Consider the following 25,392-nt stretch of genomic DNA (forward strand, 5'->3'; position numbering starts at 1 on the left):
TGGAGCAAAAAAGAGCTGAAGCTGCTCAACATGTTTACAGAACAAGCCCCAGCCACGCTGCAATCAGGAGCCAGCACAGAGGCACCAAAACCCTGCTGTCTTAATCTTTCTGCTATGGCTGTTCCATTTAAAATTGTATTTATTATCTATACCACAGTGGTATTGGGGGCAGGGGGAAACAGATTTAATTAATTAGAGATTGCAAAATCCTTAAGCAAAAGATGCTATGTAAATGCAAATTGTTATTATACATGCTTTGCACCAAAACATGTCTACCACAGTTAAACTCAACATTTAAATCCACAGCAAAATTCCCAGCAGAATCAGGCTGCACATCATCAAAAAAGCCAGTTAATAGCCTAGGTCTTAGTGGGGTACAAGTGGCCTCGTTTGCTTTTTGAGATGCACTTGTTACTTTTTAATGGCAAGATGAGAACTCATAAAAATTGAAAAAAATTAACAGTGCTTCAGTTAGACTCTGACCTGTCATTAAAAATGACACTTTTGTTTTTCAGATTGGCTGCCTTTCCACAAGAGTTTATGTGGCCTTTTTTCAAGTCTTCAACATGACAGGCCCTATCAGGAGTGATGAATAGATTATTGGAAAATGCATCTGCACTTTTATCTACAAAATGTAGAGACTAAGTTGTAAATCTAGCATTATGTTGTGCTAGAAACCAGTGATCTACCAACACCAATTTGTACTTCAAAAACAGTCTCACAGAAATTGAAGTATAATTTGGTGATAATGGTTAAACAACAATCAATATATCCATGTAGAAATTGATTATATGAACAAAATATAATGGCCTCAGAAGAAGACATTTAGCTATTATTACTGTTGCCCAACAACAACAAAAAAATTAACAAAGCAGTTTCCAGCAGAAAAGGCAATTTCCACAAAATCAACCCTTTTCTTTACTTTTGTCACATCTGTCTTGATTTTAGGAATGAAAAGGAAAAAAAAGAAGGAACGAATTGTGAAAATATTACATTGCTGTTAGAGAATTGGGATAGGAAGTTTAAACTTTTAAAATACTTGCCATTTAGAAACTGCAAATCTTTTTTTTTTTAATTTACAGTCAATATAATTGAAATCCTTTCATTCAGCTGATGAAAACACTGCTTCAAAACTGTTACCAATATTTCAGCAAATGTCAGCTGGGTAAGGATTCCCTCCAAAACCTTATTCCTGAGACCCTTCTTCCTCTCCACAGGGTAGATCCCTCCCACTTCACGTAGCTCTAGTTTAAGCTAAGTGCTTTCCTATATGGTCAACCAAAAGAAGCAGTTACCTTCTGACAATGACCCCTAGCTTTAGATCCAAGAGGTTTGTGGGACAAGTCACCTTCAAGTGCTTTCTCCTCTTCATTTATATCCTGCTACACTGATGACCAGCAACTGACCTCCAAAGGATGAGAATTCTGTGAGATGACTTTGCTGCTATGTCATTCTTAAAGTGCAAGGTGGGAAATTAATTTAAGGGTAAAATACCATTTCCTAGTGAAATCAGGTTCTTCCATTGTGGTCAGCAAGACCTGGGTTTAGACCTAAATTCAGAATGATAAGCAACCCACAACTGTAGAATCACCTATATACAACATTTGTTGTTTCTTTTTCACCCCCACCTCAAATACAGTAAAATATGAACTAAAATAAATGTTCTCTTTTCCCCAAAGGAATCACCAGCTGCAGATTTCACAACGCATTACCCACTTTCGCACTCCACATTAGTGAAATGTTGACCCTGTACCACATTTTTTGCATCTCAAAACTACTAGTTGTCTCCACTGTGAGTGTCAAGTGTGCAAGAATGAGTGAAAAGTCTGATGTCACTATGTATTCCTCAGTCAGGTATGGGAATCTTTTACTTTTGCTTTTGTTTCACATTACAGATTCCACTGGACATGAAAAGTATTTATTTTTCTCAGATTATCATCAAAAATGAGTTGTAAAATGTAGATCAAATGAGGGCTTGAGCCAAAAGAGAAACAGCCCTTTCTTGGCTCCTTTAAGCACCAATTCCAGAGACTTCATCAGTGCTGAAGAAAGAGCACCATCTATTAGTCAAACTTCTCTTTATTCTCGCCAAGCTGAAAACAGAAGGCAGTTTGTAAAGAGTCCGCAGTTTGATTTCAGTGTGGGATGAGTATTCAGAACCCAGCCAAGATATGGCAAAAGAAGACTGCATATTTGGGATTCAAGCAGAACTTCGAAGAGTTCAGCCCACATTTACCACGTTACCTCTCTGCAATGATAAAATACTCTACCTTGATGTACACACCATATAAGACAACACTCTTGCAGCTTCCTACTAAGACAAAACACTTGATTTCTCTGTTGCATGTCTAAAATACCTAATTCAAAAGCCAATACAATTAAATAGGCTGGATTTTAAACTGCTTAGAAACTTCTGTGTTCCCATTTCCCCTTGACACTGTCCCCCCAGCCATTCCCAGAGGGACACAGCCCTTACAGTTTTCATCTGAGAGATTAACTCAGGGTAAGAATTCCAGAGTAAGCCTTTTAAAACTGGTATCCTTGCTGGTTGGGTGGAGAAACAGGGATGCATTACAAGGATTGTTTTTTTTAAAGCAAAAACATCAATAACAAACATCATGTAAAAACAAAACACCCACCATTTCTTCCATGTTTTATGGTATCTAAAGAATGGTCCTATAAATGCATGTAACAGACAGAGAAAAATAAATGAATCAAAACCTCCCTCAGCCATCTACTCCACTTTCCAGCATAGCTCAGTACAAGCAGATACTCAGAAGTTATGCAGGTGTCCCATCTCCAGGGGCACTGGGCACAATCCCATCAAAGAGACAAGGAACACAGCTTGCTACCCAGCAAATACGGAAGCACAATGCCTATCACAGAAATACAGAGTAGCTGAGGTTAGAAATCTGCTCTGAAATTCATGCAGTACAACTTCCCTGCTCAGAGCAGGGTTACCTACAGCAGGTTGTCCATGACCATGTCCAAACAGCATTTGAACATATCCAAGGATGGAGATCCTATAGCCACTCTGAGCAACCTGTGCCAGTGTCTGACCACTCTCCCAGTTGTGCCAGCTGGCACACCATCACTGTTTCTAAGCACAGAATCATTGGATCATTTGGGTTGGAAAAGACCTCTAAGCACATCTGGTTCAACCTTTAACCTAGAACTGCCAAGTCCATCATTAAACTATGTCATCTACACGTCTCGAATGCCTCCAGAGACAGTGACACAGCTGGGCAGCCTATTCCAATACTTCACAACCCTTTCAGTTAAGAATGTTTTTCCAATATCCAACCTAAGCCTCCTCTGGCACAGCTTATGGCCATTTACTCATGTCTAAACTGCATAATTCTGCACAAACTGTTGCATCTGAAGCTGCTCCCGCTATTGCTTTCCTGTTAGGTGCACTCTGGTCCTGTCCCCTTACTCAGCAGCAGCTCAAAAAGTGCTTGACTCTCCCTAATCAGGTGTCACCTGGAGACCACAGCTCAGAGCACACTTTGATTATGGTTATCATGATCTAGTGTGCAATAAGACGTCCAAAACTGAGCCACGCAAAAAATAAACATCTGGTCCAAAGTCAGTTCATAAACTCTAGGTTGTGAAGAGAGAAATGTATCTCCAGGCTCCTCCAATACCAAGGCTTGTATCCAGTGTTGTTCAAATGAATCCTGTGTCCTACAGGGTTTTCTTTTTAAATAAACAAAAAGCTTCTTCAGGCTGCATTTTGCTAAATGATAAATATTATCAGTGTTTAACCCTGGCAAGAGATCAGCCTGGGATTTTAAAGCAGCTGTTCTTTTTTTACATAGCTGCTTAAGGTATCAGAATCCTCTTTGGTTGCAAATATTGAACAGCTCAGGTGGTGATCCATTTTTGGCATCCTTTTCGGTCCAACTGCTTCATCACCATCTAGCGCCTAGCTTCAGAATTGACAATAACTGCCATTTTACAAAACCTTGTGAAACTGTGGCTCATAAATTGTAGACATAGCGCGATGGGATAAACATAGCAGGCAGAAGAATCAGGCAACAGACTTCTGTAAAACTGAGCACCACTAATGAAAAAACATGCTATCAGGGACCAGCTAAGGGCTGTATATTGCTGCAGAACAGTAGCAGGAAACCGCTTTTGACATGCATTTATCCCATGTTAGCACTCTTGTTTCCCAGTGACAAAAATTCGACAAAATATGTAGTAATATAAAAGGTTAAATGCATCCCTGTTATCTGCATTACCCACAGGCCTGTGCCACCTATGGAGAAATAACTACCAGGCATAATATACCACATCTCAGTTATTGGATGCATCCACGCTAAAGAAAAAGTCAAGCTGATTTTTCCAGGAGTGGCAGAGTCTGTTCCAACAGATATATTTGTCCCACTTGCTCAACATTCAATCCAGCCTAAAGCCTGGAATCAATTATGTTTGGTTGCCTGAGTCCCCCAGTGCAAACCAGAGCAGATGATCTAACGTGATTGCCATTCAGAATTTCTCTCCTTCCCCAAGCCTCCAGACGACAAATGGACTCTGCTTCTACTTTTGCTCTGTTTCTTCTCGCCTTTTTGACAGGCACACAAAATGCGCAGGAAAGATGATGCAGTCAGCTCTGTGGCAATATCATCTTCATGGCTGATCCCAAGAAGGAGCATACAAGGTAACACTCATTTGGTAGTGTAGTTACAAAGCCAAACGTGGAGAAGAAAGAATCACTTGTCTGCACTCTGCAGTCTCCGTTTTCCCATGCACAGGTGTGTAAGCTGCAAAATGCACTGCAACCTACTCATCGGCAGCTCTAACAGCACAAATTCATGGGGTCGTAGTGATGTGGAGAAGCAGACAAGCGAAGAGAGGTAAGCTGTGCCAGAGCTGTCCTGGCATGGCATGGGAGCACATGAAGCTCCCTCACTTGAACATCTGCTGGAGGAACAAAAATAAAGCCCACTTCGAATGTGTTGCTGTGCTTCTTCTTTTCACAGAGCAACACAGAGTTCACGTCAGATTCCACTAAAATGAAATGCACTTCTCTGCTCTTCAGTGAGGCTGGTCGCAGTCACTTCGGGACTCTGCTAATGCAAACTGACTCTCCAGCCAGCTGCAGTCAGGGCTGACTGTGGATTTGTCAATCTGCCCTCTACGCTGTATTGGAAAGTCAAGCAAAGGTGTCAGTTTAGAACGACTTTGTCCTCTCAAAGTGATACTGACCATGCTGAAATCAGCAACCAGAGCAGGGAAAATGCATCTGTGGGTAATTAGTAACAATCACGGGCTGCTTGGAAACTGCTGACTACAGCAGTAATGAGCTGGGCACATGTCATTGGCTTGCAAATGGAGAGAGCATTTATGAACCATGGCAGCAAGCACTAAGGGAACAATTTTTTTTTTTAACTTAATATTTAATGTGGCATAAAAACGATGGAAAGAAATTGAGTGGCTCTCTAAACAGAGGTTTGGCTGGTGGTCTGTAACATAACAGAGCTGGTGGATGAAGCAGTACAGAGAACTGTCACTGTAAATTTTCCTTACACATATTCTAGCAGCAAGTGCTAGCATGAATGCCAGTATTTAAGCAATCTTTTCATCTTCGAGAAATACCCTTTATCTTTTGCTCTACCAGCTTGCTAGGAAATAGGAATCTTAACATTACATGCAGAGGATCTTCCGTATCTCAACCCTCAATATTACCTTGCCATCCAGACTGTGTTCTACCAATAAGAAAAAATGAAAGACTATGATTATAATTCACTTAAGACCTCTGTTCTCCAATTCATTTGCATTAAATTCCTTATGATCTATTTTACAGCCTGAAGACTAACAAAATAAACTCTCTTCACAAATGGCAGCCCACAATCTCCAAAGTTTCTAATGAAACTGATTAAGCCTGAACTGCAGATACCAGCCTGTAAAAGGACTAAGTATTCTTAGCCATAATAAAACCCATCCCACTAATGCCTGTATGTCATATTTCATGATTTTCAATCCCCAAAATAAGTCTTTTAAACCCTATTCCCACCAACTCTGTGTTGAAATGTTGTGCAGTCACACATTTATGGCTCTGCTTTACACAGACTAGAAGATTTCCTGATAAAAATAATATTTTCCATTAACAGATCTTAATATTACAATCCACTTGTGATTCTTTTTTACGCAGCCCTTGGTCTCATAACAATTAAGCCATTACAAATGATTTTTATAATCTGGAATGTCAGCGGAGAAATGAGGTAAACCTGTCAAGCCATTATCACCACCAAACACAGACTGTAAACATTTTGTGGAGCTTTAACCACCCAATTTGACAACTGAAAATTGTGTTAGCTAGCAAGACTGAAACAGGTTGTCCCACACAGCTTTCAGTCTCCTCCTCTCAGTCTGCACACATCACAAGACAGCCTATCTGGAACAAGGAGGTTGGAAAGCCCTCAAGAAAGAAGAGTTAAGAAATAAAAAACAACCCGACATTTTGAATTTCAAGGGAAAAGAAGAAAAATAAATAAATAAATAATAAAAATAAATATAAATAAAAAAAAATTAAAACAGGATTCATGACAGCCATTCCTCCTCCAACAGGCAGCAGTTTACAGGAGAAACACTATCAGAAATCTGTGAGGCTCAGGTACTTTCCTGCAACACAAGGGCTCGAGATCCAGGACATAGTTCTAGCAGAATTTCTCCCATGAGTTAGTTCCTGATCACTAAAGCAGGGCTGACACAAAGCTAGCAGTTTTTCAGTTCTCTTATTTCTCACCTGCAGGGCAAGCAGGCGATCAGGCCCAGTCAGCATGGGTTTATGAAAGGCAGGTCCTGCTTGACAAACCTGATCTCCTTCTATGACAAAGTGACACGCTGGGTGGACGAGGGAAAGGCTGTGGATGTGGTCTACCTTGACTTCAGCAATCTGGTTGGAGGCCAGTCACTAGTGGTGTCCCCCAGGGCTCGATGCTGGGGCCGGTCCTCTTTAATATCTTCATCAATGATCTGGACGAGGGCATTGAGTGCACCCTCAGTAAGTTTGCAGATGACACCAAGTTAGGTGCGTGTGTCGATCTGCTCGAGGGTAGGAAGGCTCTGCAGGAGGATCTGGATAGGCTGCACCGATGGGCTGACGTCAACTGCATGAAGTTCAACAAGGCCAAGTGCCGGGTCCTGCACCTGGGGCGCAATAACCCCAAGCAGAGCTACAGGCTGGGAGATGAGTGGTTGGAGAGCTGCCAGGCAGAGAAGGACCTGGGAGTGATGGTGGACAGTCGGCTGAATATGAGCCAGCAGTGTGCTCAGGTGGCCAAGAAGGCCAACGGCATCCTGGCTTGTATCAGAAACAGTGTGACCAGCAGGGCTAGGGAGGTGATCGTCCCCCTGTACTCGGCTCTGGTGAGGCCGCACCTCGAGTACTGTGTTCAGTTTTGGGCCCCTCGCTACAAGAAGGACATCGAGGTGCTTGAGCGGGTCCAGAGAAGGGCGACGAAGCTGGTGAGGGGCCTGGAGAACAAGTCCTACAAGGATCGGCTGAGAGAGCTGGGCTTGTTCAGCCTGGAGAAGAGGAGGCTCAGGGGCGACCTTATCGCTCTCTACAGATACCTTAAAGGAGGCTGTAGCGAGGTGGGGGTTGGCCTGTTCTCCCACGTGCCTGGTGACAGGACCAGGGGGAATGGGCTAAAGTTGCACCAGGGGAGTTTTAGGTTGGATGTTAGGAAGAACTTCTTTACCGAAAGGGTTGTTAGACATTGGAACAGGCTGCCCAGGGAAGTGGTGGAGTCACCATCCCTGGAGGTCTTTAAAAGACGTTTAGATGTAGAGCTTAGGGATATGGTTTAGTGGGGACTGTTAGCGTTAGGTCAGAGGTTGGACTCGATGATCTTGAGGTCTCTTCCAACCTAGAAATTCTGTGATTCTGTGATTCTGTGATTCTACCCTCACTGATCCGTGATCCCAACTCAGAAACATTAAACCATAGCTTTTGTCAGAGCACAGACAACAAAAAAGCTCCCAGAAGACAGACTACATCATGCCCTGTTAGGAAGTGTTTGTTGGACCCTGCACTAAAAACAATTATTGTGCAGTGTGTACCATTGTTCATCTCCTTCTAATTTTCAGTGGCATCTACTACAAATGCAAGGCCCATAGCAATAAGCAGGTTTTGGTTACAAGCAAAAAGAGGATCAATAAATGTGTCTTGCCTCCTGAATCCCCTGCCCCACCTAACAAAAAAGATAGAAAAAGAGACATGACTAAAAAAGTGTGTTAATTCTTGGGAGAAAATGCAGTAGTCTGTCCAGAGCTATGATGAGAACCGTATCATCAAGTACACTTTAATTTACATGGCTTGTATGTTACAGGCGCAAAGTATGGCTTGTTACTTAAATCTTCCTACCCCCGAGATCCGCACGTCCTCTCAGATCATTACAGAAGCCCCAAGGCAGAGAGCAGGACTCAACTGTATGGTATGTGTCCAGCGCTACAGGGCTCAGGGCATGCCTTGGGCTTCTTCTCAGTGCTTCCAAAATGTGAGCAGCATGAAGCTGCTATGGTGTAGGTTATGAAAGAAAAAGGGAGGATAGCACTTGGACAATCTTTTCAAGAAAATATATCAAAAAGTGTAGGTTTTTAAAGGGTTTTCATACACTTGTATAAATCTAAGTTTTATGAATGTAGGTGTTAGAAAACACTACAGCAATAGCAAATTAAAGATATAAATACCTACTGTCTTGTAAAATGTTTTCTGTTATAGCTTGCAACTTGTCACATTTAAGACCAACCGCAGGTTTTTTCTAGGCTTTCTACTCATAAAGCCTGCTCCACATGGTCAACGAGAACAAATAAATTTAACATTTAGAACTTTTGTTCACGGGTATAAAGTCACAAGGAGGGCGCAAGAGAAGTATGTAACAAGCTTTGCAGCACCATTTCTATAGTCAGCTCACCAAATGCTAAGAAAGTAGCAGTACAAAAAATTGTCAGTCATGCCCAATAAGTAAGATAAGGATGCAATGGCTGCTCCTGTGCTCTTTGAACTGTGGATGGATGTTCGTACAATGAATTGAAGTGACTACACAGGAGCACAGTCTGAAACACAAGTCTTGTAAGCTGCCTCTGAACGAGCTGGTGTTGGCAGCTGTAGGAACAGCAGAAACATCCCAGTGGCAACAGAAGTAAGCTCTGTTATCTAAGAGGCCATGGAACATACATGCGCCCCAAGGTCATCTTTACAGGTGAAATCTATAGTCAGCCTTGCTTCTGGAAGGGACCAGCATGACCAGCACCCATAACAACACACTGACCAAATCTGACGACTCTTAATGCTGCTGTCCATGTCAGCCTCTTGCAAAACAAAGTTAAAAAATAAGTAATAATTATCTATAGGATACCTGTGAGCTTGGCAAGGCCTTTTTATACTTTAAATCAAAACAAGTTCTTTTGCCATTTCGGTATATGCAGAAACTCAGAGTTTTAATGCACATTGCTCAAAAGACTGTAGTAAGTCCTTTTTCCATTGCTAAGTGTCACCTTACGCTAGTGTCAAGGCACCTAAAATTACTTGATTCCTTGAGAGTTACCATGCAATCTTCTCCATTCCTGGCTAATCAATATCATTGGGAGCCACATGTAAATGAGATGTTTTTAGAAACCCGATGAAACGAGGCTGGTTTGAGAATAAGATTTGTATTAGATTAGTATACACAGTATAGATCAGATCCTGGTGAAAGGCATATTCATGCCTGTTCTCTGTTAAAGGTTTTCCAAGCTCGTTCTTATCCATAATTCTTTATTTTCAACTTTGCTTGGAACTCAGTTTATTCATCTCTTGCTAGACATTTCTTTTTCAAATGCTGGTGTCCTGGTTTCAGTTAGAACAGAATTAATTTTCTTCCTAGTAGCTGGTGGAAATTCAGAACAACTGAACAACGTCAGTGCTACCTGGAATATTTCTTTTTTTTTTTTTTTTTTTTTTTTTTTTAAATACCTTGAAAGAATAAGGAACTATCTACTCATCAACTCCCAGGGCCCTGCCATAGTAGTAGCTGGCTTTATAAAACAAGTGAAATCTTGCTTGAACTCCTGGGTCCATCCTGCCTGCTTCCAGAGACCTGAGGCTCGTGCAACTCACTTGCACAAGCTACGATCTGCTCTTCTCAGGCCCTCAGTAACTGGGCCCACAACAAAAGCTTCACCAGCAGTTCCAGCAAGCAGTCACTGCCATCGGGTAATTATCCCTATTGCTCCCCTTGCTGACTCTCTCATTGACTTGCCCATCTCTTCCCTCCCCAGACACATTGTGCTAGTATTCTAGTATTACACCGCCAAGTACTGTGCCAGGGACACTACCTGGCTGAAAAGTAACTCTGTAGAGGGTGTTTCTTCTCAGGTGTGGGGGGGAAGCTTGAAAGGGGGAGGGTCTTGGCTATTTTCCAGCCAGTTCAGTTTCATTATATGATTTCCTGCATGATTTCACACAGATGGGACAGCAGGGGGAATGCAATAAGCATGCGAAGTGCTTAAACCAGCATAAAAGAAAGAAGTGTTGCTGGAATATTAAAACAGCTTTTGGGTGAACCTGGTTTTGGCTAGGTACAGATCTTGAACAGGCAGTTTCTTAGAGGAAAACAGAAGCAAGAAAGCATTCAAGTTTTCTATCATTTCCTTTCCTTCCTAAGTCTCACTCCATGATAATGCAATTTAGTAATTTCTTGCTTCTCACCTACTAGATGAGATTGCAGTGCTTTCAAGATAAGGTAATAAATAATATAATAATAATAAAAATAAAAATAAAAAATAATATAAGAAAAACAGTATCATTTTCAATTTTAGCAACAAAATAAACATGTAAATCCAATCCCTGGCAAAACACAGAAAATTCAGTGATAAAATCTCTACAAGTTAGACTTAAGGACAAAAGTAATACACAGGAGTAACATACATAGGAAACGGTCCCTGAACTTTTTTACTCCTGGTTGGTTTGTTGCTGGATTTGTTATGTCTTTTTTTTTTCTTTCTTTTCTTTCTTTTCTTTTTTTTTTGTGACTCCCACAATTCTTTTGGGACACAGCTTCATGTATTTCTTATAATTTTAGCAGTCTCCTTCCACATGATGTGGACAGTCCCAAATAAACAGTGGACCGTGGCATTATCAAATTCCAGCTGTTCCTTAACTCTTACCCTATACCTTCTTGAATAAGGTCTCGCTTAAATGCAGACAATCCTAGAACAAACAATTGCTTTCCACTTAAATGCTCCATCTTAGTGCAAAATTACAGGTCCATAAGTCTAAAACATGAATTTTGTAGAAAACAAAAGCATCCAAAATTCAAGTTAGCTTGAATGCCATAAAAATCTCATCCAGCCAAAAATGCCAGATGCCTTTATGAAAAACAGGCCACAAATCCCAAAAGCACAGGCAAGCATCTGATTTTCTGTTAAGTGTTAGTATTTACAAGAGCGGGTTTGGGGTGGAGAGGCATATTCCATCCTACTTCATCTGTTGGCTCCAAGGAATACTAATGATTTATACAATCCACACAAGGACTATCAACAGAGCTGCTGTAAAATCACATGGTTACAAGGAGACTTTTGAGTGAATAACTACACGTCTGAGACAACTCCTTCATTAAGAGCATCACCCTACAATGTACATGTGTACTTCTTCACACCATTTATCAGTGTATAACAAATTCATTACCTGTTACGATAGGATATGACTGAGGTCCAGGAACGCTTGCTCCTAAATCTGCAGAAGTAGGGCTGGTTATATTGGCCTTCATGTCATCCAATCCACCAGCTAATGATGCCATGGCTGAGTATTCAGTTGCCTGGAAAAAGAAACAAAAGACATTTTACCAATAATAAATTCACTATTCAACAGCTTTTGCCTGTATGGCAAAATGCAATGCAGAACTCTGAAATCTTTTGTTCAGTCAGACTGGCTACTTTTAAGGCAGTACGTGGGTAGCGTAAACAGCAGTGTTAAGCAGTCAAAATAATAAATGGGTCTGTTCTTATCACTGGTGTTCTTGGAGAACACCAAAATGAGCTTTCTTTATAAACTGAAAGCCAAACTCACAAATATGTCACAAAGCGTTCTTTAAAAAAGAAGTTTTGTAGACCAAAATGGGGACCATAACTGTCGAGTGTAAGTTATTTGCTTGTTAGAGAGAACTGTTCAAGTCAGTTAACCTGAACTCTCCTTAGTTCATTGGTGGCATTTGAAGAGACACACACTAATGAACAGGTGGGAATAAAGGGGTCCAGTTTCCAGTTTCACTTAGGCATACTTCATTTCCTTATAATTTCATAAGAAATAGTTTGCACTTAAATAAAAGCACTTGCTTAATTTGTAGCCAACTGTTTCAAAATCCAAATTATTTAAAAATAAATAAACTGACTGTTGTAAGGGTGCTCTCTCATCTCATGGTAATTCTTTAACCTCATTAGCTGAAGCTACAGTAAATGAGCACAGGTCCTCAGAAGTCAGAATCCTTCTCTCCTATAGCTCTGTCAAAGTCCATGTAGCTATGACAATCTAAAGCAGGTGAGGTCAACTCACACATCCAGAAGGACTTCCATATACATGGCAGAAAGCTCATCTTCATTTGCCCATTTGCCTTTTTCCTTAATTTTTTATTAGTGGTATCATTCACAAAAATGGGAACTTTCAAAGTTTTCCCTTCCCTATTGCTATTTCCACTTAAAATTTTAATCCCTTATTTGAGAGATTGTAATCACATACACAATAATCAGATGATTATGACTTCAAGTGAAGAACAGGCAACAGAAGCAGACAAAATTAGTAACAACTCCAAGGCTGATTCCCACTGTATTAATGCAGATGTCACTGTGCAGAGCTGAAGTTAAGAGTGATTACTTAAGCCCTCAGTGATTTTTTTGAGCAAACAAATCAAAATGTTAACTTTTTGTTTTGTTTGAATTTACTTTGAGGAAAAAAAACATGTCTTGTGTGAATACATTTTTCTCCTTGAAAGTTTCTTAGAATGCACACAATTTGAGATTTGCTACAAGCTGAGTACTTTGGGTCAAATATACCTGTTTGTGTCTCCGTTGCTCAGTTCTTACTTAAGCTGAACATAATTTAACTTGATAACCTATTAGTAGTAGGTTTATATTGATCAAAGCATGCTTTATTCAAGGATGCAACCTGTGTGAGGCACAAGCACCCCTATCACCTTGAAAGATCTCCCATACGAACCTCTTCCAGATGAGTGTGTCAAATGTGTTTTGCCAAAGTGAATAGCTGCTGGCCACCCTCTCTCTTCACCCTGCTCATGGATCAGCACTGCAGGGTCCTCTGGATCAAAGACTCTCATCAAGGACTTCTCATCAAAGACTCATCATCATCTCCATTCTTCCCTTTGCATTAGATTTCTCCTATTCCTCAGCCTTTCCAGCTTATTCCTCCTCCAAAACTCCCCTCACCCCCATGTTTTCCTTGCCTTCATGAGCCCAGTCTCTTTCTTCTAACACTGTTGCCTCAGAGATATGCACTGCCTGCACCTCTGCTTCAGCTCTACTTCTGCACCTTGGCAATCCTTGCCCTTTGGGAAGACCTTTGGGAGGAGCAGCACTCCTCTATGCTGTCACCAGTGCAACCAAAGTTCTTTGGTCTAGTCTCACATCCTACCCAAAAAAAAATCATCACAGAGACCCTGTTTCGTCTGCCAGGCTGCCCACAGGCCCTGTCCCTCGCTGCAGTACTTGCTCTGTGTGGAGCAGCCAGCCTTCCCACACGGCTCCAGAGTCCTGTGTCTGCAACCCCACTTGGGGATGTGCATACTTAGCAGCATACCTGAACTTTTTAGCTTCCTGAAGCCCTGACCTGAAAAGAGACTGGATGAACAAAGCATGGCTGAAGTTCTGCAGAGACATCACAGGCAGCTGGTGCTGTCCTCGCAGCGTGGGATGTGCAGGAAGCACAGCAGGGAGAAAGCTGTCCTGCTGCCTTACATTGGGGATGGTACTTCTGCAGTCTGGAGAAAAGCACACACCCGTCCCTAGGGAAAGGACTCCTTGTTTTACTCCTGCTGCTCTAAGAAGCTGTAAATGCACTACGTTCAGACCTGGCAATCTCTTCAGAGCTTCCTACATTTCTTTCATCTGCCACGAAGCAGAGTGTGAATGTGGTTTCACACTGCTGAAGGGGAAGCTGATAGTTTGGGCTCAGCTGAGAGAAAGCACACTGCAGTGCCACATGCTGGGTCACACACAGCCCCCTACAGCCAAAAGGTGCTATAGGGGCTGCTACTCCTTGCTCAAACCCAACTGAGAGCAGCCCAGGACCCCACCTGAAAAATCCCTGCCATGAGAGTGCAGAGCATTCTGCAAAATGTCAAAACATTGCAGCTTTCTTCAGCTTTGAGGTCCTAGTAACTGACCTAGGAGGACACTGTAACAGGAACAGGTCTCACATTTTAACTGTAGTGATCTGAAAACACCCCATCAACTAAACGACAGCTGGGCTTTTCAAGCTGGGAGGGATTTACCCGTTTTCAGTAGCAGAAGCAGATAGCTAGAAGGGTATAGCACACTCTGCTGGGAGCAAGGACAATGGCATACCCGTGCTCTGTGTCACCCTGCACAGGGAGCAGGAACCTGATGGTGTGTGCACCACGGGAGGAGATGGAGGCCAGCCTGCACCTGCCTGCTATGGAGGTAAGAATACTGGGATTTTCAGGGATTTTCCTGTTTTTCCCACGGCAAAACCATGCCAGCATCCTTCCTCGGAGCCACCAGCACCTGCAGCCAGGCCAAAGAGCTGCAGATGAGCAGATGATCTGGGGCTTCCAGACACCACGCCAAACAGACACAAGCCCATTGCTGCTCCAGACCCACCACAACTGACTCGCAGCCACATTGTCCAGGCCAAGGTGAGCCCATTAAACACCTCTGTGGTCAAAGCACCTACCACAAGGCACTCAGGGGGCAGCCAAGGCCAGCACCAGGCTAATGGAGCAGCACTAGTCAGGAGGAGGGCAGGCAGCTTTGGGAAGAGAAGGAAGCGTGCTGCTGCAGAAGGTGTCTCTCGTCGCCAAGCTGTGAGATGCTGTAACCAGCCCTGTGCTCAGCACTTTGAAGAGAGGTCCCCATCCCTTGGAGCAGACCTGCAGGACAGCAGGCAGCCAGGGGATGAACCCTGCAGCACAGGGGGCTCAGAATTTGGCTTCTCCCCTTCTACGTGTGAGCCAGCACTGCTGGCAGTGACAAGCGGCCCAGGTGTGACCATGGGGCCTCTCCCTCTGCAGCAGGAAGCCCGACCTGCTTGGTAGGTGAAAAAGCAAGAGTCGGGTGTTCAGTACCCTAGAAATTACCTGAAAAATGACTGCCTGCGGTTGTACCACGTACTGTCTCATCAGCATGGAGCACCACTGCCATAGCATGGAGGAGAGAAAACACAGACATGTGAAACGAGGAATATATAAAAGGGGAGAGACTGAGGACAAACTGAAAGGAGAGGCCAGACAGGGTCTCATGCTCGCCCTGCCCCATCCCTTTTGGCTCAGGAGGACCTGGTGCTGGGCAAAGGAGCTGGACAGGGGAGAAGCCGGGGTGGTGAGGAGAGGGGTGGCCACTTTGTGTGCAAGGGCAGCAGCCCACCCTATGCCTCACGCAGGAGCGTCCACACGGTGCTTTCCCTGCCAACCTTCATTGTGTGAAGATGGGAAAGGTTCTACTCCAGCAGAAGTTTCACATCCACCTTAATCTCAGAGGCTTTATTTCCAGGTATTTCCTCTGTGGCACCCCTCGCCCACATCTGTGCACTGGCATTGCCAGCAGCACTGAGATGTGTGGGCAGTCACAGGCCAGTGCCTTCCCTCACGTGGTGTTGGGCAGACTCTGTGGCACCAGGGCACTTGGTAGGTGTCATTCACAATCTCTCTCTAAGTACCATCCCATCCGCTTTATGGAAGGGGAAATTGAGGCAGAGTCCCACATTTATAGGAATAATTGTGCCAGGGGGCACTTTTCAGAAGTCACTGGGGCCAGGAGAAATAACTGGAGTGTGAGCTGGGTGTCTGTGTCTCTTCATGGCGTGCAGTAGGTACTGAACCAATTCTCACAGCAAGTACCTACTGGGGGAAGAGCTCCCTCCACACCCTGCATGCAAATACCCATCACCAGCCCATGGGGATGTGAACACATGAGGATGAGGAGGAAACAATCAACTTTTATGCATGTATCACAACCTTCTGTAGAAAACACGTGAAACCACCTTCTGTGTCCATGCCAATTCTGCTGCCTTCAGTTTCTCAGCTACACATTTAGAGGGACAACCTCAGTCACCGTGAGCTGACAGAGCATCCTGAACCGCAGCAGCTCACAGGAGCCTTGTACCCAGCCCTATCTTTCACACCTTGTTGCACCACCAGAAGACAAGCTGTGGCATGAAAGATATTTGTGGGAGGTGGTGGAGGCGATGAGCATATGTTGGGAAAAGAGGTGCAGGAGTACTTTGGTACTGTTCACAAATTATTTCAGGGAGGTTGTGGAGTCTCCTTCTCTGGAGATACTCAAGGCCTGTCTGGACGCCTACCTGGGCAGCCTGATCTAGGGAACCTGCTTTGGCAGGGGGGTTGGACCCGATGATCTCTGGAGGTCCCTTCCAACCCCTTCAGTTCTGTGATTCTGTGATTCTGTAACATACACAGCGTGGCAGAAGGCACACTGGCATCTCCCGTGGCACCACAGTAAAGTGGTGAGATAACCCATCACTGGCTTCACCCTATACTTTCTCTAACAAAGATGCCTGAGTATAAATCACCAGAAGGTCAACAGACCTTACAGATAGAGCCGCTGTCTCTTCACGATATATCCAGAATAGACAAAGGAGGGCATGTAGTGGGGAAAAAGGGCATTCCCTAAAACAGCCCAGTGCTGGGATCCAGCATGGGAAACTTACAGAGGTAAGGGGGGGATTCTTCTGTGCAAGGGTCTGGGGTTAGCCCTGCAGCAGTGCTGCAATCCGGGCAGTGCTAAGCAAACGCATTCCCCTCTGCTCCCTCTTCCCCCCTTCCAGTGGCACAGACCCTGCACCCCCCTCATGAGACCACTTCAGGAAAAGACAGAAAAGAGGTGCCTGCTACACAGGGAAAGTGACTATCCAAAGGAGCCAGCTGGCATCCTGTGGGACTTGCACATGTTGCTTTTGCATCTGCTCCATTTTCCAAATCACACCTGCAAAAAAAACAAGCAGGCATAAAGCAACGTGCCTTGTGCCTTCCTGCTACTCGCATGGCTGCCTTCAGACCAACAGTGTTGCTTGGCATGCAGCACCTAAAGAAAATCCCTGCCTGACGCAACACAACGGTGGCTTGGGCTGCCAGAGCACAGCACCAGCCTGGGGGCTTCAGGGCTTGGCGCTGCTTTGGTGCCGATCGTGCTTGCTGCCTGCCTCTCCCGAGCAGACCAGCTGGCAGTGAGACAGGGATGTCACAGGGGGCCTTCACTGCTCAACACAGCTTTTACTGTTCAGGGCAGACGCTGATCTGAGGTCTCCTTAAAGGTGTAGGGCTGTCCACTTGGTCACTCAGCCCAGGTCACAGCTCTGCTAATCCATTGTGGCAGCAGCAAGCAAGAGCTCATACTTAACAGATCCAAGTCATCCTGTCGTAATACTTTCAAAATTAATAAAGAAAGGCAGAACTAGCAGACACCAGGCAGGCTTTCTAGTGAAACCCCCACACCAGCCTCACAAAGGGAAGAAATTCGTAACATTAGATATGGTTCGGAGAGCTTAATCCAAAGCAGCTTTAATTAATCTCCCCAGGCTTTCAGAAACTCGGTGCCACATGCAGCTGCACGGGCACTGGTGCTATTCGGTCTTAAATTTTATGGGAATGGGAAATTCATTCCGAAGCCCTCCTCCTCAACCGCCTCGGATTTGGACTGGAAAGGCATCTGAAAAGCCATATATCAAAGCCTTGTCGCTGCCACCCCACCAGCCACCCCTCCATTTTATAATTTACATCACATTTCCTGCTCTACTCACTGCTATCACTGAAACTAATTCTGGTTTGGAATAAAACCCATTTACACAGCTAATTGGAGCTGTACTCTAATTTATCTTTTTTTGTTGTTTTGGTTTGGTTTGGTTTGGTTTTTGGTAGCATTTGGCTCTTACTCTCTTAAAGGGCATGAAAATTTGATTTCAGTGATAAAGCCTTTTTTCCCTCTGTGTAAACAGAATATTTCTAAAACTCCCTTTCACAAAAGAAAAAAAAAATGTTAAAAATAATAATAACAGCAGTGCTTCATTTTAACCCAAATCCAATTAGGATTGTGTGAATCCCCAGAGATTCTTCTGAAAACAAGGGGAATTAGTACACCCTGCCATGAACACAATTGCCCTCATACTTCAGAACAGCTGACTGGCTTTTGACCTAAATCTTCAGATTATCTGCATGTGGGACACTCTACGCTACATTTTACTTTTCCACAGTGAGATCCATAAGCAGACGAGCCCATTCTCAGATTTTCCAAAGGGATCCCCAAATCCAATCTAAATGCCTAGAATTTACCTGGTTTTCTTTTATACATATAAATAACTGCATTTCCATTCGCTCTTTGTTTCTCATTTTCATTTTCTTCTAATATCTGCATGTAAATGTCTGAAAATAGCATCTGTAATTGAAGATTATGAAGTATAGCCAGCTCCTGACAGGCTGCTAAGGAAGATGGATTATCCTCATTTTTCTGTAAATTTTGTCAATTTTGGAATTCATAAGCTATCAACACTGATCAAAATGTGAACACACAGCTGTGTCAAAAAGAAAGGCGCAAGGACATTGTGGCTCTTGCGTTCCCTCAGAGGCTGGGTCTCCTGACCCTCCCCCAGCCGGAGCCGAGCACGGTGCAGGGATTATTCCTGGCCACTCATGGTATTTACCCCCCCTCAAAAAAAATCAAATAAATAAATTGAAAGTACGCAAATTCTCTTGTGCGCTGATTCAAATCACAAAGCGTAATTTATTGCATGTTCTCCCTTTTTATTTATCCCTAAGTAGTAAACACGATTTCCATTCAGGGGGTTCGTTATGTTCCACTCCTACCAGACAATCACAGCACACTTGAGGCAATTGTTTAGTCTCTTCCTCTCAATTTTCCCATTACTGGGAGTAAGTACTGTTGGGACTCTTTAATAGCCCGACTGCAGCCCATATCAATAACAGATGAGGTTTAATCGTCCAATACAAAAATTATTTAGGCTCAGTAAGGACATTCAATGTCATTTGCATAATGGCATTCCTATCCTGAGCACCCAACCCATCGTGCATAAACAAGGCCCTGGGACTATAAATAATAATAAATCATGACGTCCATGCTCCTCTTGCTGTAATAGGAGCCTCTCTTTGTAGAAATTATTTCAGCAGGAAATGGGCACTGCAATTTTAAAGACGTGGCATTCCACAGACCAGTAAATCACACTCGCGCACACACACACGCGCGCACACCCTCCACAGAGGCTGCCCATGGTGAACAACAAAACCCCATGAAACTGCAGCACAGAAAACAACCAGCACTTGTGGCAGAAAATGTTCTTTTGTTGTTGTTTTGTTATTTTTCTAAGCAGAACTAGCAAATTGAATAAAACCAAGGTCTGAATAGAGTGAATTGTGCCTAGGCATGCATATGCAAGGCTGACTGACTTCATTTCAAATTTGAATTGTGACCTGTCTCCAGCCTCAGAGATTACCTAGAGCAAAATTAACTACAGTAGGAAGCAGTTATTTCCAACCAAAATGAGAAGTGCATAACTAGACATGTCTGCCTGGATTTAACGAGCAGAGCCACATGGGATGCTCTTCCACTGCCTCCAGTGGGAGTGCTCAGCTGGGCTGCTTTTATTCCCAGCCGTGCAGAAGCCTGTGGAGCTGAGGCCAAGGAGCAGCTGACCTCGGGGAAGGAGACTCCTTTCCAGGGTCACCGTGTGGTTTGTGGGATGTGCCAGTCCCCCATCCCTGGGCGAGGAGGGGGACTACCAGGCCTATTGGACAGCATGCAAAGGCCTTTCAGCATTGGAAAAGATGGCTGTGGATGTAGCACAAAACCAGCCAAAAAGGAAGGCTGGGGCCACAGTCACTGCAGGCCACACTGTCAGACCTGGTTCTCTCTATAACCTGTGGTGAAAAGCATCCCTGACTCCTAGCGAGATGCCCACAGCAACACCACCACCGCATATCAGGTAAGAAAAGGAAACTAAGTCTGCTGCCTGGCTGTCTCTTGCCCTCAGCATCTTTGAACCTCTTCTGGAAGGCTTGGCGGGAAGAAAGCAAAGGCCTACACATGCTTCAAGACATTTTTTAACGAAGCCTTTCGTAGATTCATTAAAAGCACCAGTCACCTGCCTGGGGCAGAGAAAGCCAGCAGTCTCTTCCTACTGGTTTGTAAGGAGAAGTCTCCACAGAAAATCATGATAAGGCCTCCCAAAAAAAAAAAAAAAATAGACATACATCTCAGTGAGCCATAGCGATTTCTAGTTTTCAGACTCACCAGGCAAGTAACAAGTGTTCAAATGAACAATGACAGGACAACAATGGAGACAGCTGATCTCTGCTTTTGCTGTGATTTGCATCTCCACACATCCATCCTCAACTGCTCATTTGTCTATGTCTCCCAGTATAAACATTCCTCAGTTTCTTCAGAAACACCTATCTCCTCTATTGCACACTCTCCTTCATTAGCCCTGTCCAGGCTACTTGTTCATCAAGTGTCCTTTCACAGTCTCTGCATGGGTTCTTTCTCACCATATAAATGCCAGAGCTTCCTGTTGTGGTTTAACTCAGCAGGCAGGGAAGCACCATGCAGCCATGTGCTCACTCCCACAGTGGGATGGTGGAGAGAATCAGAAAAATAAAATAAAAAAAAAAAAGCAAAACTCGTGGGTTTAGATAAGGACGGTTCGATAGGACAGAAAAGAAAATGAAATTAACAATAATATTAATAATGATAAAAGAATACACAAAACAAGTGATGCACAATGCAATTACTCAGCACCTCCTGGCCAATGCCCAGCTAGAGCACAAGGGGCAGCACCCCCAGCCAACTCCTCCAGTATTTATTGTTCAGCATGAAGCCACATGGTGTGGGACCTTGGCCACTTGGGGTCAGCTCTCCTGGCTGTATCCTTTCCCAGCTTCTTGCACACCCCAGCCTCCTCAGTGTGAGAAGCTGAAAAGCCCTCGAGTGTAAGTACTGCTCAACAACTAAAACAAACTAAAACACAGTTTCATTTCCTGAGGAGTACAAAAATTGCCTAACACGCTTTCAGGAACCTCTCACCAGCTGTTCTTAGCACCAGCATTGCATGCTCATCCTGCTGACGCTGGCACCATCGTCAATATGAGTGTCTTTGCCTCAAAACAGCATCTCCCCTGTCCTCTTCCTCCTCCCTTGGAGGGAGTCCCTCATTTCCTCCTGTCCAGCTTTTGCTGTGGGTTCATGTAGTTGTTTTTTTTTCATATCTTGCTCTTCCCCTATGCTCTCCTCTTCATGAATTGGCTCAACCCCAGCACAAATGAAATGACCACCACGCTATTCTCTTTTCAGCAGATTCTATCCTTCTACACATAGTGCCAAAAAGAGTCATCCAATTAAAATAACACATAACATATTCAATGCTGATGGAACAATAGTTTTTGTATTTCTTTAAAACCAGCACAAAATCACTTTATGCCATTCATTGTCATAAGATATTACTAAAACACATTGTTTTTCATTATTCTGAAAGGAACTAGACACTTTCATCAACAACAGTAAGAATTTCAGCCACAGGGGGAGGGAAGATGTACAATCCTCCTGTTATCGTGGCTCTGCTGCTTCCACTGAAGCATCTAAGCACAGAAGAAAATGCAACCTGCAGTAGAGCCATTCATATTTCCTTACTGAAAAAATATGAAGCAGAAATACGAGGCACACTAGGAACGTGCATGACGTTTACATCTATGTTGCTACATATCTTTAATCTGTGGTACCAACTGCTCCTGACTCTTGAGATGTCATGTGCACATTTCTAAGAACAACATTTGTATGTTTGTAACGGTTTCAGATGAACTATCTCAAGGTATTTAACAAATGCTGTCTGAGACAGTCACCAGTACTCCTTTTATAACTGTCTGTTATACAGATGTAGAGAATGAGTATCGTGAAGGTAACAACTAAACACCCAAAAGAGACCACAGGTTACAGCTGACTCCCTTCCTGCCACATCCTTCTTTCTATATGATCAATAGTATACAAAAATAAGGGTCCTAACAGACCACATGAGTAGCAGACAACCTAATAAAGTTGGAAATACCACCAGGTCGAGTGTGAGATTCATATGTTTTTGCTTTGTGACTTCTCTGCCCCAAGCCTCTTTTGTATGACATCTATTGGGACTCTGAGCAGCAGCTCATTCAGCTTTTCTATGCTTCATATTGTATGCAATACGCTTATTTCAAAACAGTAACACACGGCAAAAAAGGATCTGGGCAACGTTTACCACTTTAGGTACACTTAATCTCTACCCGCATGAAGAACAATGGAGAAAGACGCAGAATTTGCAGTATTTTGTGTCATGCTACGAAGTCAAAGATGAACAAATCCTTTCAAACCACAAACTCCTGATTTCAGGCCACTTTGGAAGCTAGACAAAAACATTAGTATTTTATTTTCTAAAAGACTTCAATTTATTTTTCATATTTGTGTTCCTGAGAGCCAGGTGAACCCATGGTAGATTGAAGTCCTCTATTTTACGTTTTGTTGGAAGCAACTACAAAGCTAAAGTCCCAATCAAATTGCCAGTGTGAAATTGGCCCCATCAAGCAAACAAGCAAACATTCTTCCAAAGCTTCCTTCTCTCATGTCTTCACTGTACCCAAGGCTGGAATGGGGAGGGCCACAACACTGCAAGACAGTTTTCATGTGGGAAAGCCAAAAATATAAGGACAAACCTTGTTCTCAAAGATTTACTGATCACTTGTTAACTGTGTCTTCAGGGGAGTTTAGATAGGCAGTGGGAACTGAACGAAGTGGAAAAACAGCCCTTGCACAGACAGCGGGCTATGAGTCCTTAACCCAAGGTCTCTGTGCAGCAACAAGATAGGGCACAGAGAAGCTTGTAAAAGAGGGCTTTGGAGAAACACAAGCACAGAAATACTCCCTCCTCCTCAGATACACTCTCTGAAAGGTTCACAAGAATGAAAACACTTTGTACGGAAAAAATTTGGGGAGTGATGTGATGCTTTCTTTTACATTACACTCGCCAACACTTAACAGGCATTTAACCAAATGCATGTCAGAGGGTAAATCTTGAGCTATTTGTTTTCCCTTCGCTAATTGGCTGAAACCCACTGACAACTAAACCTGACAGGCAGCAAATGTGTGGAGGTACAGAGACAGTACACTGGCAGTCTGTCCTCAGAGGGACCAGGGTAGGCAGGATCACCTACCTACCTCTGAGACACCCACCCCCGCATGTAAATATCTCAGTTCACCCGGCCTTCCTGGGGCAGGGAAACTGTTTATTCTGCCGTATAAAAGCAGCCTAGAAAGTCTGCACACAGATGTGAAAAACAAAGCAAAACAGAAAAAGGTAGGCAGATGATAAAGCATGGTACATACACTTGAGGCCTTGCACCTCCTCACTCTTGTGAAAGACCCCAGTGAGGGATCTTCTGCATGGAAAAGTCATCAAAGATGACAGGTTTGCATGAAATATTTTAGTTTTTGTCAAAATGTCTTCTTGACAGGTTAACTAGATACACTGCTTTTTAATAATCATCATTTTCCTGCTAAAATCATTTTTGCAGCTATGCTGAAAATGTCCAGGTGCTGCACAGGCATCAAAACATCCCAACAAGAAAACAGGTTCAGAAAATCAGAAGGGAACCTCACTGTTTATATGACACACCTGACAGCTGTCCCATTTTAATGCCAGAAGTATATCTGGGGGTCATGTTTTCAAACTATTCTCCACAACCACAAGAACCAGAGAAAAAATATTTGCCTTAATGAAAACACAGACATGAGATCTATGGCTTCAAAAAAAAACTCCCATCAGTGTAAAGCCTCACAATCTGGCAACCTTTTCTAGCTTAGCCTTTTGGATATCACTCAACACATGACTTGTCTGGACTACCTCAGAAATCAACTTGGAGGGACATCTGCAACATGGAAAATGACCAAGAGAACCCCTGTCTCTCTGTGGTTGCCATTATTCAATTATATTTTCAAGGAGAGAAGAAGGACTGAAACCATGCCCTACATGTTACATTGCTCTCTTCACGCAAGAGCCTTCCTCATTTCAGAGTAATTATTTTTTCAGTTCAGCAAATTCTGCTGCCACGCAATTTTTAAGCAGGCACTATTGATATGAGCAGAGAGGAATTTTGAAATTAGCTTTTTTTTTTTTTTCCTAGAAGTCTCATCTCTGCAATTCCTTTATGTCATCATACAACCACTTTGTTGCACGTTTCATTCAATTCCTTACTCAACAAATGGCAACCCAAAACTACTGCATTCTTCTGAAAAGCCAGCATCTGCTCTGTCATAGGATATCTGTCATAGGATAATTCAGGTTGGAAGGAACTTCTGAAAGCATTGTTGAGAAATTAAAAGTCTCTTAAAGCAGGGCCAGCCATTGGGTCAGGGATTTATCCAGTGTCATCTTGAAAACTGCCATGGGTGGAGATGGCACAACTTCACAGGGCAGCCCCTTCCACTCCTAGATCATCCCCAGGATGAAAACTTCCTTATACCCTGAGCTCTCCTGCATCATTTCATGCCCACTGTCTCTTGCATTGCCACACTGCACTGCAATGAAGAGGTTGACTCCTTTCAAATCCTTTAACACGTCAAGATATTCAGCTCTTCACACACTTTATGTGGAACATCTTGAGAAACCTGTTTGCTGACTTAAGTAACAGATTTAGGAAAAGACCACAAATGAGCTCGGACCAGCAGTGACTTCCAAACCAATGGGTGGAAGTTTTATTGGGGTCTATTCGAAGCCTGTGGGACCCAGACATTCACCAGAAACCAAGAAAGTAAGTCTTGTTCCCATTCTTCAAATGCCGGTGCAAACCCCTTCCGTCCGAATGCAATGTGAGCAGGCACCACATTAAATAAATCAACAGGCAAGTGTGTTTGCTTATAGATTCCTCTTTCCCTCTCTTACAGGGCTAACATGGAGAGAAGGAAGTAGGTCAGTTTTGATGTGACTGATGGGGGCCATTACAAGAAGTTGTCTTTTTCCACGGAGAAAACCAGCTTCAAGACAGTTCCTGATGTGGTTTTCCTACACATACAGAGCACAACAAATATCCATACTGTAAACCACATGGATGACTCCATCTGTTATTTTTCAAAGGGACAAAGACTACATGAGCAATTACGATTCTACTC

At 43.4% G+C, this 25,392-nt stretch overlaps 1 protein-coding gene across 2 annotated transcripts in view; it reads right to left on the reverse strand.

Annotated features, from left to right (window-relative positions):
- PAX5 (paired box 5) overlaps positions 1-25,392 on the reverse strand; it is a 134,909-nt gene that overhangs the window by 55,334 nt on the left and 54,183 nt on the right. For both annotated transcript variants that reach the window (XM_072031352.1, XM_038171000.2), the window contains exon 7: positions 11,681-11,810. In XM_072031352.1, coding sequence (XP_071887453.1) covers positions 11,681-11,810 — 130 coding nt within the window. The remainder of the gene's footprint in view (positions 1-11,680; positions 11,811-25,392) is intronic.

This window comes from Anas platyrhynchos, chromosome Z (assembly GCF_047663525.1).
Source record: "Anas platyrhynchos isolate ZD024472 breed Pekin duck chromosome Z, IASCAAS_PekinDuck_T2T, whole genome shotgun sequence".
NCBI lineage: Eukaryota > Metazoa > Chordata > Aves > Anseriformes > Anatidae > Anas > Anas platyrhynchos.